The 13,084-nt window shown below is 41.7% G+C and overlaps 1 protein-coding gene across 1 annotated transcript; it reads right to left on the bottom strand.

The window, feature by feature from the left end:
• Positions 1–10,257: 10,257 nt before the first annotated feature.
• tpbg (trophoblast glycoprotein) lies at positions 10,258–11,888 on the bottom strand. The gene has a single exon (XM_085365099.1). The coding sequence runs from the start codon at positions 11,612–11,614 to the stop codon at positions 10,481–10,483; it is 1,134 nt and encodes a 377-aa protein (XP_085221225.1). The 5' UTR covers positions 11,615–11,888; the 3' UTR covers positions 10,258–10,480.
• Between the last annotated feature and the right edge of the window lie 1,196 nt (positions 11,889–13,084).

The following is a 13,084-nucleotide window of genomic DNA, read 5'->3' on the forward strand; positions in this document are numbered from 1 at the left end:
TTTGTGAGGGAGTGTGATGGATTAATCCTCCTTGAGCTGTGCTTTTTGTAAACTCCAGTGAATTTAGAAATTTTGCTGCTATGAGGGGGGCCTGGAAATTCATCTCAAAATGCAAAGTAGTGACAAGAAGGAAATAAGAAAGGTCGTAGCTTAGCAAGTATAGTATGGAATATGTCAGCAGGTATGTGAGCGATCAGCACTTTACAAAAGCTAATTGAGTTTCTATCCTTCTCATCTCAGATTGGCTTGTGTACAGAAGGGTAACCGGAGAAATCTAGCTTGCCCAAAGCGTTGGCTTGTGAATGGTAATGGAGGCATCGTCAAGTACTATCTGATGTCTACATATGAAGCTCATGTTACACAGCACTTTAAGAATGCTGCATGTCATCTGTCGGGCGGGGTGGGGGCTGTCTGTGGCTCTATCTGAAGCCGGTTTCATTATTCTCAAGCGCTGCTGTCAGACCTTTCTGGCGTGGAGACTCGTCTCATTTCATACAGAGAATAGAAAATGACAAGATGGTGTGCAAAGGGGCGGAACGGCACACTTGACAACTGGGGGCAGAGATTGTAACAGGAGAAATGTGAATGTAAGTATTTCCACGTGCACTGAAGCTGCTGAGAGAAAAGGCTTCACTTGATGTCTTGAATATGCACATGTATGAAATTTTAACAAGGTGTGGGGCACTAAAACTGACAAAGTGCAGGAAAAAGTCCAAGTTATAGCTGAATGCTGCTATAAAAACTGTAATTTTCAAAATGGTGTCTAAAAGTAACATGGAATGTATGTTTTTTTTCATGGACAGTTCCTTGGAAGCACCTTTATTTTAATATCAGCATCATTCTACATGATAGTACTCATGCAGCACTCAGAGTGATGTGTATGGGGGTAAAATATTCCTGAATACACTTGGGAAATTATTGGATGTCCAAACATTACTTTTGTTGGACAAGGTTAATTTTTTCTTTGTAAAAATGCATCACATTAGATAAAAAAATGTTCAGTTTCATGTTCAGACACAAAATTATACAATAACTTTTGAATTAGGTAAAAATAACCTTACAGAACTTTATCAATTGCGTCACAAAAATAAAATATATTTGTTGTGGATATGCATTATTATGTAATTTAACTATTACGGTCCCGTGCTTTGTTTATGTGTGGCCATAAGCAACAAGACTGGCACTTATTTCCTCTACATTAGGAAATAAAATAATAACTTTTAACGTAACTCGGTTGAAATCCAATTATCACTGTGTTCAAAACAGTCCAACTTAACATATCAAGTTTAGGAATTCTTGCAGATATGCAGTATAATGTAAGTACAAAAGTCACCAAATTATCGAAAACACAAATCTATTCATTTTAATGCATCTTTATCCCTTTTATACATGTTATATCTTTAATATAGCCATTCCCCTGTATTTGCTGCAGTTAAAAAGTAGCAGCAGCAGTAGCATATACAATATTTGCAGCAGTGATTTTAGATGGTAACAATGATCAGCAGCTAGTTTGAACAAATTTAACTCCAAAGACACAATCAATTTTAAACTTACTAAATACTAAAACCGTATTACACACTGCACACAGTTTAATCCAGGTGATAATCCAGCGGCCATACTGCACCGGTTCTCCTCTGTGATGTTTTTGTGATGTTTTGCAATTGATCCTGTGTAATAGTCGCCTGTGGCGGCCAGAAATATCGTGTAAGATCAACTTTTACATTATCGTAAACAGGAAGAGCATGTGTTTTTAAACCAAGCATAAAACGAGCAAAGAAGTGCAAGTTAATCCGATGTGGCTGCCATGTGTAAAGAGCCATGAAAAAGAAGATAATTTTAGGCAGCATAAATTCTTGTTTCTTCTCTAAGTGCTGTAGCTGGAGGAGTTGACACAGCATCCACTTTAGCACCTCTTGTACCAGCAGATTAATGGCAGGAACACAGTTTTCATATTCTGTGCGGACCTTGTTATACTGATTCTTCAAGGCCTGCTGAGCACTCTAATTTGGATACGGAAAGAAACGTACATGTTTTTAAATGGGTTTTGCACCACATGACCTTGTAAAAGCAGTACTGGATGGCGCGATCAAGCTCCTTCTGGCTGTCTCTGCTCCCGTTGCTTGCTACTGTTCCGCTGAGGTCATTACTCATTGTGACACCCTCTGCTGGTCTACATCATATTACAAAGCGTTTAATATTGTTCCGTGTTGAACGCGTGGCCTCGCAAAACAAGCACCAAAAAGCCAAATTCAATACATCATCACGATAGTTTCAGTACTTCTTTCCTCAGCAAATCCTTCTCGTGTCTTGCAAAACTTTTTTAAGTTTTGCTTCGCAACTTTGGTTTGACATTCTGGTTGATTAGCAATTGATCGCATTATGTGAGAAAATGCACACACTATGCAATCAAAACCTTTTCACATTTTACCTCCTGAGGTGTTATGTGTTCAGCCCAGCATAACAAACAATTCTGAGCTTGCATTTGTTTTCCACTCCTGTTGTCTTCAGTCCCACCCCCCACTGCAAAACTGGAAACTGCACAAAGACAAGAAGAAAAAAGATGACTTTCCATCTAACAATCCCCTATTTTTCCTGCTCTTCTCTAAATTTGATTCATTTCTTGCTCTGAGATGGTACATACTGTAGCTAAGATTTCATAAGAACTACTTTACCATACAGCACAAATGTGCCTCAGAAAGGTTGTGCTGTATTTGCACATTAGGGAAATATTGCTTTAGATTAGATTGTGAATGTGTTTCGTTTTAATCTTTATTTTTCTGCCTAACTGCGTTTGTGTACGTGGTTGGAGTTTGTCCATGTGGAAATGAGAAGTCCCGGCTTAAAAGCTGATAGCATGCTGTGACTGAAACCACTATAATGGAGCTTGTAGAGATTATTGTTTCCAACTGCTGCCTAAAAAGGTAATATTGGACTTTTGACCTCCTTTCAGTCTCTGCCAGGAAATCTGATTGTAATCTGAGAAAAAAAGCATGAACTTTTACAGTTGTGTTCAGATTACATGATAAGATCTAAAGTTCCAGACTGCTTTCTCTGTAATGAGATTTTAGTCTCATCGTCAGGAACAGGAATGCACTTGAAATTCTCCACAGGAGTGAGTCACCAGATGGCAGAAAAGGTAAATAATCCCACACTGAACCAAAGCTCTGATGTCAAAATCTGATTTTAATTTTTATAATCACAAAATTTCACTTCAAACTCAAACTACATTTTACATTCGTCATTTTAATTCCATCTATGAACACAATATCTCAAACATCACAGTACAAAAAAAAAGCTGGCATGCATTTCTGTAAATCTCTATAATACATTTATAAAACACACATTATTTGCCAAGACTGTGCTCATACAGCTTCACCTAATGCTTTCAACAGCAACTCGGAGCTGTGAGGTCCTGATTGCGAGTCAGTGTAAACATGTTGTTTGTATAAGTGGACTGTAGAGCAACATGTTTCCATGAGCTCAGGGCTAAAGGTGTAAGGGTGTTACCTAGTCCAGATCAGGTTTCCAGACTACCAATCAGGTGGTAACACTTCCTGCGGTAATTTAAATCCCTTTATTTCTACCTCGTTGTCACTGTTGGTGAGAATCAAAGAGTAATTCATGGCAGCTAAATAAGAAAGAATCGTCAGTATTACTCTATGTAGAATTGGATTATCATTAAACTTCAGTATTGTGGCACCACCTGAGGGCAGACCCTCTGTGAAGTCATCATGAGACTCATTTTACAATCCCTTCATTTTGTTTTAAATAAAAACATCAACATGTCTCAATATGTTGTCCTATTGTCTCTTGATCATTAATAACTCTTCCTAGACACCATTCTGACACCTGATCTGAAAGGTTTGTGATTTTTTTGAGAACTCTTACTTCTCTTTTTAATAACAGGGAAACTGTGATAATAGATGGTCACGATGCGCCCACATTCTGCTGAAACCTTTTGTTTGAGAGGGGCAGGAAATCAGAAGACAGTCAGTTTGAAGGGAGAGGAGCACACAGAAAAGTATAAATAAAGCACGCAGACAGTGATGAGACGCAGGTCTTGCGTTCCATGACTGCCCTCGCTAGTGAAAGACAGCTGCAGTGTTTGTGTTTTCTAACTCAGGTGTCTCAAGCTGAAGAACTGCGGGGTGATTCTTAGAAACCCCCTGTCACCTTTTAAACACGCCTGCCTGCTACCACTTCATTCAAGAAACAAATGAGTGTGAAAACACTCCAACATGTCACTTTCAAGCACTTGGTTGAGGCCATACATTAATCAGCTTCTGGTGGGTTTTTTTAAGTGTTGGAAAGGCTGCCTTTGAGTTACTGACATTGCTAGAATCGGGCAGCTTTCAAGTCCAAGTTCACAGAAAACATATCGATGGAAAAACACGGGGCTCCTTTTGAGACCGGCCCATTGATCAGCCATGTTATTGAGCGCTGAGAAATCAACACGAGAATCAGCCACGTGCGCCTGATAGATTGTTAGGCGCACAGGTAATTTTCAGCGGAGTGAGAAAGAGTTGCACAGCTAAATAAATCTTTACACGGGAGGCGTTCGGTGCGTGGATCAGTCTGTTTTCGTAGCCGCGGTGGTGACACTGAAGTACTTTTACGTCAAGATATTCCTGCAGTAGACTCATCAGAGGTGTGAGCTTCATCAAACTGAAATGTGAAATAATACAGCCAGGCAACCAGGGTTACTCATGGGGCATCTAAACCATGTTTATCTGCAGAATTTCCACAAAAAAATCACTTGAAAAAACACAGGAGCATATGATCTACCAGGGTGCAATAAGAATCAAATGTTCTTGGCCCTGTTTGTTGAATATCAAGAGCTTTCTGATGTGTTTAAGAGTGAATTTTTGATGTTCTATGAAAAACCTATTGAAGATCAAATCCATCATCCAAACAGACAAAGGTCACAGGAAAGGCTAGACTATTATTAACATTTTGCAACCATCATGCTGTTACCCAAGCTTCTATAAAAAAAACAAACCCAAAAACCCAGTGACATATGACATAACCCCAGCTAATCTACACATAAAGGTCACTGCAAATATGCATTTTAGCATCTTACAGGCATCCTACTGAGTTCCACCTTTTATATTTATTTTTCTTGGAGCCGCCGGATAGCTTCACAGCATTTGTGTCCTTTTCTCACTCATCCCTGCATTTGTGTCCCTCAAGCAGATGTGGCAGATGCTTCCGGTTGCTGGAAAAGGCCGCGGCACTGCCAGCTCAGATCCGTCTTCGTTTACGGAGGCTTGTGGTTGTCAAGCCCTGGTGTGGCTCAGCGGGAGGCTCAAGCGTGGCATCATAAATCCACATTAGAGAAGGACAAGACATCGTAAGGGGGAAGGAAAGAGGCTGGGCCGATAACAAATACTCCAGGACCAGCAATGCCCCAACGTACGCGTAAAGACCTCATAAAAACTGCTACACAACCTTTAAGGATGAGGATCAGTGTTGGTGATTTCTGTACCTCGTGTTGCTTTGTTTAAAATATCTACAAAGCATGCCCCCACACTCACAACCGCCATTTACATAGTCTGATTTTTTCTGTTTTTTACTAAGGGAAAGGTCAGCAGCTGGGGCAACATGCCAGGTGTTTGCGGAGCAGCAGACCAGTGCAGTGTGGTGAATGTAATTACGGCACTCTGGCAATCTGATAACCTGCCAGCCTGTCTCTCAACAGTAGGAAAGTGCACTGGCATATTAAATGTGGCTTAACAAACAGGGAACAGTGTGTGTGTGTGTGTGTGTGTGTGTGTGTGTGTGTGTGTGTGTGTGGGCAGTATAATGGGGTAAGTGTTCTGTCGGATTTTCAGGAGTTTTCATCTGTAGGTGTTTTATTATTCAGTTCTCAAAACACTGACAAATTTCAGACCTTCTGATATATAAAAACTAATGCATTGCAACTTCAGTTTCTCTTTGCTAGGAGGCTATACTGTGTACACCCAGGTTATGGGAATGGCTGACAGTAACAAGGGAGGCACTTTTCTTCCTCGGGTTTATGCACAAGGCTGGGTTTGCCCCCTGGGAGTTATGTCTGTTGTCTAGAAGGATGCACTACCTTAACAGCAAAAGTCAGGGAACAAAAGTCTCCTGTGAGCACTAAAGGACAGGTAAGATGACTGTTACATAATCAGCTGCAGCCTTGATCTCCATTATCAGCTGTGATAGTGGCTCTGTGTCTTGCTGAATGCTAAGATGTGGCTTCAGCTGCGTGTTGGGTGAATAAAGTGGGGGTCTTCGAGAGCAGGGTACCAACATTCCCTTTTAATGCTTTAAAAGGCTTGCTAAGCAATTGGAGCTATCAGAGAAATTACATACAGATAATTTCTGCATGTTTAATTATGGGACAAAGTCTCTACTTTTGCACATTTATTTAATCCCACTTAAACTTCCACTTCCTGCTCACAGGAAGACACTTAAAAAACATCTCAGGCTGTTTGTTATTAGGTTTGTAAATTTATGGTTTATTAAATGTTCTCAGATGAAACTTATTTACATTAAAGGACATTTTTTGTAGGTTATGAGGTCATAACTTAGGAGGTAGGTGAGTGTTACCATTCAGTTTTCTAATTGCTAGTAACAATCCCCAACTTACTAACATTTAGGAAATTGCAAGTTAACACTCTTGGTGAACTCAAACCATCCCTTAATCACATTGGCAGGCCTAGGCTGCTGGGGGCTTTCCATGATGCACTTGTTCTTCACTCACCTCGTTTCACTTTCTGTGTGTTTATACACCACTCTGCATTTAACAATTAGTTATGATTCTCTGCCTCTCTTCCACATTGTTTTTGTCCTGTCTTTCTCTCCTCACCCTGATTCTGCTGGAGATTTCTTGCTGTTAAAGGGGAGTTTTTCCTTCCCACTATTGCCAAGTGCTTGCTCATAGGGGGTTGTCTGATTTTTGTTTTTTTTTTCTCTATTATTTTTGGGTCATGTGCCATTCTAGGGAGATTTTTAAAAAAGAAATAAAACATACTCCAGGGTTTTTATAATAAATATGACCTGGGCCTAGAACATGTGTCTCTAGGGAAGAAGTTTACCCGATTTGTCTACCAAAATTTGTGTAACATAACATAAATATGGGCACTTGTGTAGAAAGGAACTAAAAGAAAACCACATTTTAAAGGGTGGGTCATAGTAATTAAGCATACTGAACATAATTAAACATATTACCATAAATACAATCTGTACAGTACCAAAGTATAAAAAGACATAGTTTCTTATATATGTGTTCTTAAACATGAAAAGCACTCATTTATAACAAAGAATTAATATTAATTTAAAAAATGACCTCTCAAGCACGTACAGAGGTTTGAGTAGAAACCTTTGTTGGTAAGTATTCATACAAGAGGCAACAAGTAGGTAATATATGTACCAGTTGAGCCTCTGGTGCCAATATCTGTAACATTATCTGCTTACTAACAAGTACAACCATCAGTCCTGCCCCTGTCTGGAAATGAGCTTTAGCCGACGGCCCTAACAGACTGCTGAGGGAGTCCAGAGAGCTGCCCGAGACACCACCTCCTCACTGGACCTCACTTGACACCACAAGTCAGCGGCCAGCTATTTAGACATCCAGGCTGCTTGGAGACTAGAGTTAACGATCACAAAGGATTCAGAGACGGTGTCGTCATGCTTAAAGAAAAGAAAGCCCTCCCCTCACTCATCTATTTTATTCTGCTTCCCCTTCAGCCATTCATTCTCTCCCTTTTCTCTCTCACTGTAATTACACCTGCTCTGCCAAGCGTAGCTTGAGGCGTGGCTGGGCAAAAATCACTTGTTAATATGAATCTGCAGATAGTGTGCGAGGAGGAGAGCTACTTACTGATGGTCTCTGTGGAAACATTAGGCTGTAAGCAGCCTGCACCTGTACGCCCCTCCTGGGAAGGCCAAGTGAGAAGCCTCACTTTGGGGAATAAAGTGTGCGTGTAGAATGAGACCATCCGCTTTCAAAAATCAGCCGGCAACAATTTCGAATGCACAGTTGGGTAAGGGCTTGTTTAATGGGCTAAAACTTCAGCGCTAAAGCGTGCATGAGGAAGGTATAAATCAAAGGTGACATTGTTGAATTAGAGGACACACACATTACACACAAAAGTACCCTCCCCATCTCTAAAACTGGCAAAGCTGTTGTTTGAACCAATGTCTTGAGAGATGCAAGAGTTCCACATGGTACGCACAAAGCTAAAGATACCGATAGTATAGATAACACCACTGATATTGGTATCAGATTGATAATAGCATGACTGGATTGACACTTTGTTTCTACCTACCAAGTTCAATATGTAACTTATTCTATGAATTCTATGAAATTCATTATTTTTTCTGCAAAGCTGAAAGGTGTGTTTTGTTGTGTTATTATTGTGAAAAGTAAAAATCGCAATGATTCAGTGATCACTGAAATGTGTTCAGAATTTGCAAACTGATAACGATTCATTTCAGAAATCATGACACACTGCTCTCCCCTCCATAAGCAGCCTTAATAAGTCAAAAGCATTGGTATGGATATCATCAGCGCTGGCCCCGTATTTACTTGGTATCACATTGATAGCAAAATTTGCAGTATCACACAGCACTACCTGCTGCACCTGCAGGAGACACACAAAGCATCAACACTAACTGGAGCACCAGATAACACAGACAGCGTTCCACATGACTTCCCTTTCTGATATCCAACAAGTCTAATCAGACACATCCAGAGACAGTCGCAACTACAGCAGCCGCAGCTGATGACAAAAGCTCTTATTTTTCCCCCCTACCCTGAAACACACAGATGTGCAGAAACACGCAGGCCTGGCAAAATTGTGAAGGAAATCTGTGCAAGAGGCACGCTGCGTGCACTGGAAATAGCATGCTGCGGGCAACGTGAGCCCCTTCATTAAAGAAACTGAGGAATAGGGAGATGATTATCTTTAATCTCTTCTTTTTTTAAAGGCCAAGGAAGTTCACAGTTGTTCCTGCATGCAGACACAACAAACATCATTATTTTGTACTGCTAGATGGCAACACGCATGGCATCCCTTCAAAGGAATACCACGCATTATTAAATTATTAATCCATACTATAGTGGACAACATGAAAAAAAAGAAATAACCCTCCCCCCAATACAACAGCAACTGACAGATGAGTAAAAACACTAATGACTTACTTCCAGGGATGCAAGTTCACCTAAAGAAGGGTTGAAAAGAAAAGCTGCTTGGGCTCATTTCCATAATACCTCCGTGTGCCCCCATGAGCGCCAGCATCTCTGGTTTGGTTTTTCTTCATTTGCATGTGCCATGGAGCGACACGAATACTGATTTTTTTCCCGGGTTTTTGCAGCTGGAGCATATTGAAATGCTTACAGTAAACGCTGGCAGGAGCTGTTAGTAGTGAGATTAGTCTTCTGGCTGCAGTGCAGGCTCACAGACATTATTCTGGGAGGGGACGGGGTCACAGCAGAGCCAGTGGTTCTTTATCAGACACACAGCATGAAGTAAATTGGACCGGAGATAACAGTTGGGCTACTCTCATCACCTTTAAACCCGCAGACAGAAGCTCATTTGAATTCAGGACGTGTCCTCTATTCAACATCAGAATTTGACTTCTTTCCACAGAAAGTTGCTTGTTAATGAGAACACAGCCGTACACTGTTACCCTGGAGATACTATAAGTGGCAAAAGTGCAAACGTTTCACACATTGCTGAGCTCGCTGACAGCTGGAGTGAGATTTAGTGTTTGTCATGTGGTTTTTAGCCGAGTTGTGGCCCTGCCTCAGGAATGTAAGTGTGTGTGTGTGCCCGTGAACTCCTTCATCACAGCTTTGGGATCACATTCCTCAGTCTTACAATTAAAAAGCCCTCAGTCGAGACAGATACCAGCAATCCAGAGGCATTTTATTCAGCTCAATATCATCACAGGAGAAAAAAAAAAGAGCAATCACATCCACCTAATAAATCCGAAGAGCTAATGCAGTGTGCACTATAATCATTCAAAAGAAGGCATACTGTATTACACATGTTCACGTTTAAAAAACAAACTCAAGCAGTGTAACATTTGTCTGCAGCTGAGGCTTTACGAGAAGGATGCAACGACTGGCAGTGTGTTTTCACCAACTATTCTTTTAGTTACAAGTCAGTTCCCTTCATTCGTTTATCCTTTAGGGGAAAGTAAAAATAGAACATATCACTCTTTGCAACTGTCCAGAAAACCCCTTTCCCATGACTCATTGTCCATGCACTGTTACACAGAGACAATGCTGCTGACATTGCAGCTGCCAGGTGACTGGTACGGGACATGCGGCAGTGGCTGATGGGGAAGTCACTAAGGGGTGGGTAAAAAGGAGCGGCGACAGGTGCGAAGTCTGAGTATCATCATGGGGTGTGGGGGAGGAAGACTTTCATGCAAATCTTAATAGTATAAAGTCATTTATTATCTCACTACACGGTCCCAGGCTGGTGCCACGCTGTACGCCCCCTCTTCACACATCTGAATTGATGCTCAGGTTGGCCAAACGTGGGTCAGAGTTTATCTCATACCTGTAATGATACCCCTCCATGTGGTCCCTACAAGCATCCCGGATGTTGTACAGCCACCGTTTGATGCCCTTTCTGTTCAGGTAGAGCACCAGCAGGAATATGACACCGATCAGGGCCAGCACCAGTCCCAGGAACACGTAAGAAGTCCCCAGCACGCCCTTCATCTCCATCGAGCACTTCAGCTCGTACTTCTCCAACTGCAGAAGTGGCTGGTGTCTCAGGTCCTTGGGGTTCGTGCAGGTCAGGTTCTGGACGTCAACGACCTGAGTGGAGTTCTTCAGCCACATCAGCGTGTCCTCGATAAAGCAGTTGCAATGCCAGGGGTTCCCTGCCAGCTGGATGCGGAGGTCGGGCTTAAGGCTGAACTCTGCCATCATGATGCTGGACAGATCTTTCAGGCTGTTGTTCCTCAGGTCAAGGTCACGCAATGGGGGCACTCTGAGAGTCCCGTTGTGGATGTTGATGATGGAGCTGTTCTGCAGGCTGAGGCTGACCAGGCTGGAAAGACCAGTGAATATATCACTGGGAAGAATCACAAGGTCATTGTTGGACAGATCCAAGACTGTCAGCTGGACGAGGTTTCTGCTGTGCAGGAAATTTAGAAGCTCATCTGTGGTGGAGTGATTGTGCAAAGACCTACTGAGGTTCAAGTGTTGCAGTTTATTGTCACTGGGGAAAGCGCTTTCACTGAAATGCTGGAGTGTGTTGTTGCTCAAGTCCAGCCACACAAGGTTTGGCAAGTTGTTAAATGCCATTGTATCCACATACTCCAGCTCATTCCCACTGAGATGGAGCTCTGTTAATAGCTCCAGGCGGGTTGGGAAGGAGTCCCCACTAATACGGGAAATGCTGTTTCCTGACACAAATAGAATTTTGGTGTTGTTTGGTATGAAATGCGGGATCCTGTCCAAGTCCTTGTTTTGGCATTTCACAGTTTGTGAGGAGCACAAGCATTCCTCCGGGCACCCGTGACCGGACGGCACGATCGCGAGGAGGAAAAGTAAAAACATCACGCCGGACTTTCGGAGTCTCCCTCGCGTGCCTCCGCAGTCACTATCGCACAACGTGCTTGACATGCGCCTCTTGGAGTTTGGAAATCAGTGTGCGCAGAGCGTGCGTAAGGAAATCGTTTTTAAAACAATCCAAGCGTGCGACCCCTGCTTCGTTATTCGTCCGCGGTGTGGGGAACAAAGGAAAGTTTTTCTAACACCGTTTCCCACGTTTATCCTTTCGAAAAATGCCCCCAGTTCCAACTCCATACAACTACCGCCACACCATCCTTGTTTAGGATGAGTCTACATTTCAGTGAAGCAGGCAAACTTCTCCGATCCTGTTTCTTTGTCTTCCCAGTCTCAGGCTTTTCGGAACATTAGAAGTACACGATATTTTCCCCCCTTTCCTTAGCAAAACAAGCAAATCCAGAATATTTATTTCTTCTTTTTCTTCTTCTTCGTTTTTTTTTACATCCAGTTACTTATTCCGGCTGCCGGTTTCCAAACAGACAAAACTCTCGTTCTCCCAGAGGTGCCATATATTACAAACGTATTTCCAGCATTCCGCTCCTCCTAATCGTTGCGCGTCAAGAGGGAAAGACCAACCGCAGCAACACAGTGCAGACCATTGCAAGGAGGGAGCGTACCATTATTCAAGAAAAGAGGGGGTGAACAGAAAACTCCCACAAGTTTTCTTCGGCCTTCAGTTTTATTTCTTATGCTTATGCTTATAAGTGGTTTATTTTTTTTATAAACCTAACCTGAAACTCTTGCAGTATTCATAAATTGGCTCGCAGTATGTATGAAGAGGGCTGAATAGTTCATCTTAAATGGGACATGGGCTTATGGATAGTTTAGTGTGGAAGTGTTAACATTCATTTTATTCCTGAAAATCGCAGTTACTTTCTGTATTAAATAATAAAATGTTCTATATAGTCTCAAAGAAATCAAGAACAGATTTAAAGAAGCAAGCCAGTCTGGCTGTTGGATTAAGTGTTATATATTAGAAAGAACGAGACACAGCACTGTCATTATTAGTATTATGATGTGAAGACATTATGAAGAGAGATGGAAGGGTTTTGTGCTCATGCACACTTCAGTTGTTTTCTTATATTTTAAATTTTAATATGTCACTGTTCTACCCTACAGGAGTCTAGATTTCCTTTTATAAATAACTGTAGCGTTTGGATTGAATGACTTGTCAAACATAAGTTAAAAATAAATGTAATGAAGCTCTAATAACTCATGAATAAAACGGAAGCGGTACTTGATATTCTACAAAAAGAGGAGGTAACCCTGCATGAGGAAAGGGAGGGAAGGTAAAGGATTATCAGTCCTTATTGCATTTTTATGAATTGTAGTTTTTACTAAGCAACAGACCATAAATCAGTATTTTGCACTGTTTAGTTAAAAGGAAAAGGGCGCTTTCATGTGGTCTCTTATGTCAAAGGGTCACCAGATGCCCTTGCTTACCCACTCATCCGAATTTCTCAGACTTGGGACCAGCACTGGGAATACACCAGCTTGTGTCCTCCTGAGTCTGGGTTCGTGTGT

The sequence above is a fragment of the Diplotaxodon limnothrissa genome, linkage group LG11, assembly GCF_057381915.1.
Source record: "Diplotaxodon limnothrissa isolate DT_005_m linkage group LG11, D_limnothrissa_male_GT1.1, whole genome shotgun sequence".
Taxonomy (NCBI): Eukaryota; Metazoa; Chordata; class Actinopteri; order Cichliformes; family Cichlidae; genus Diplotaxodon; species Diplotaxodon limnothrissa.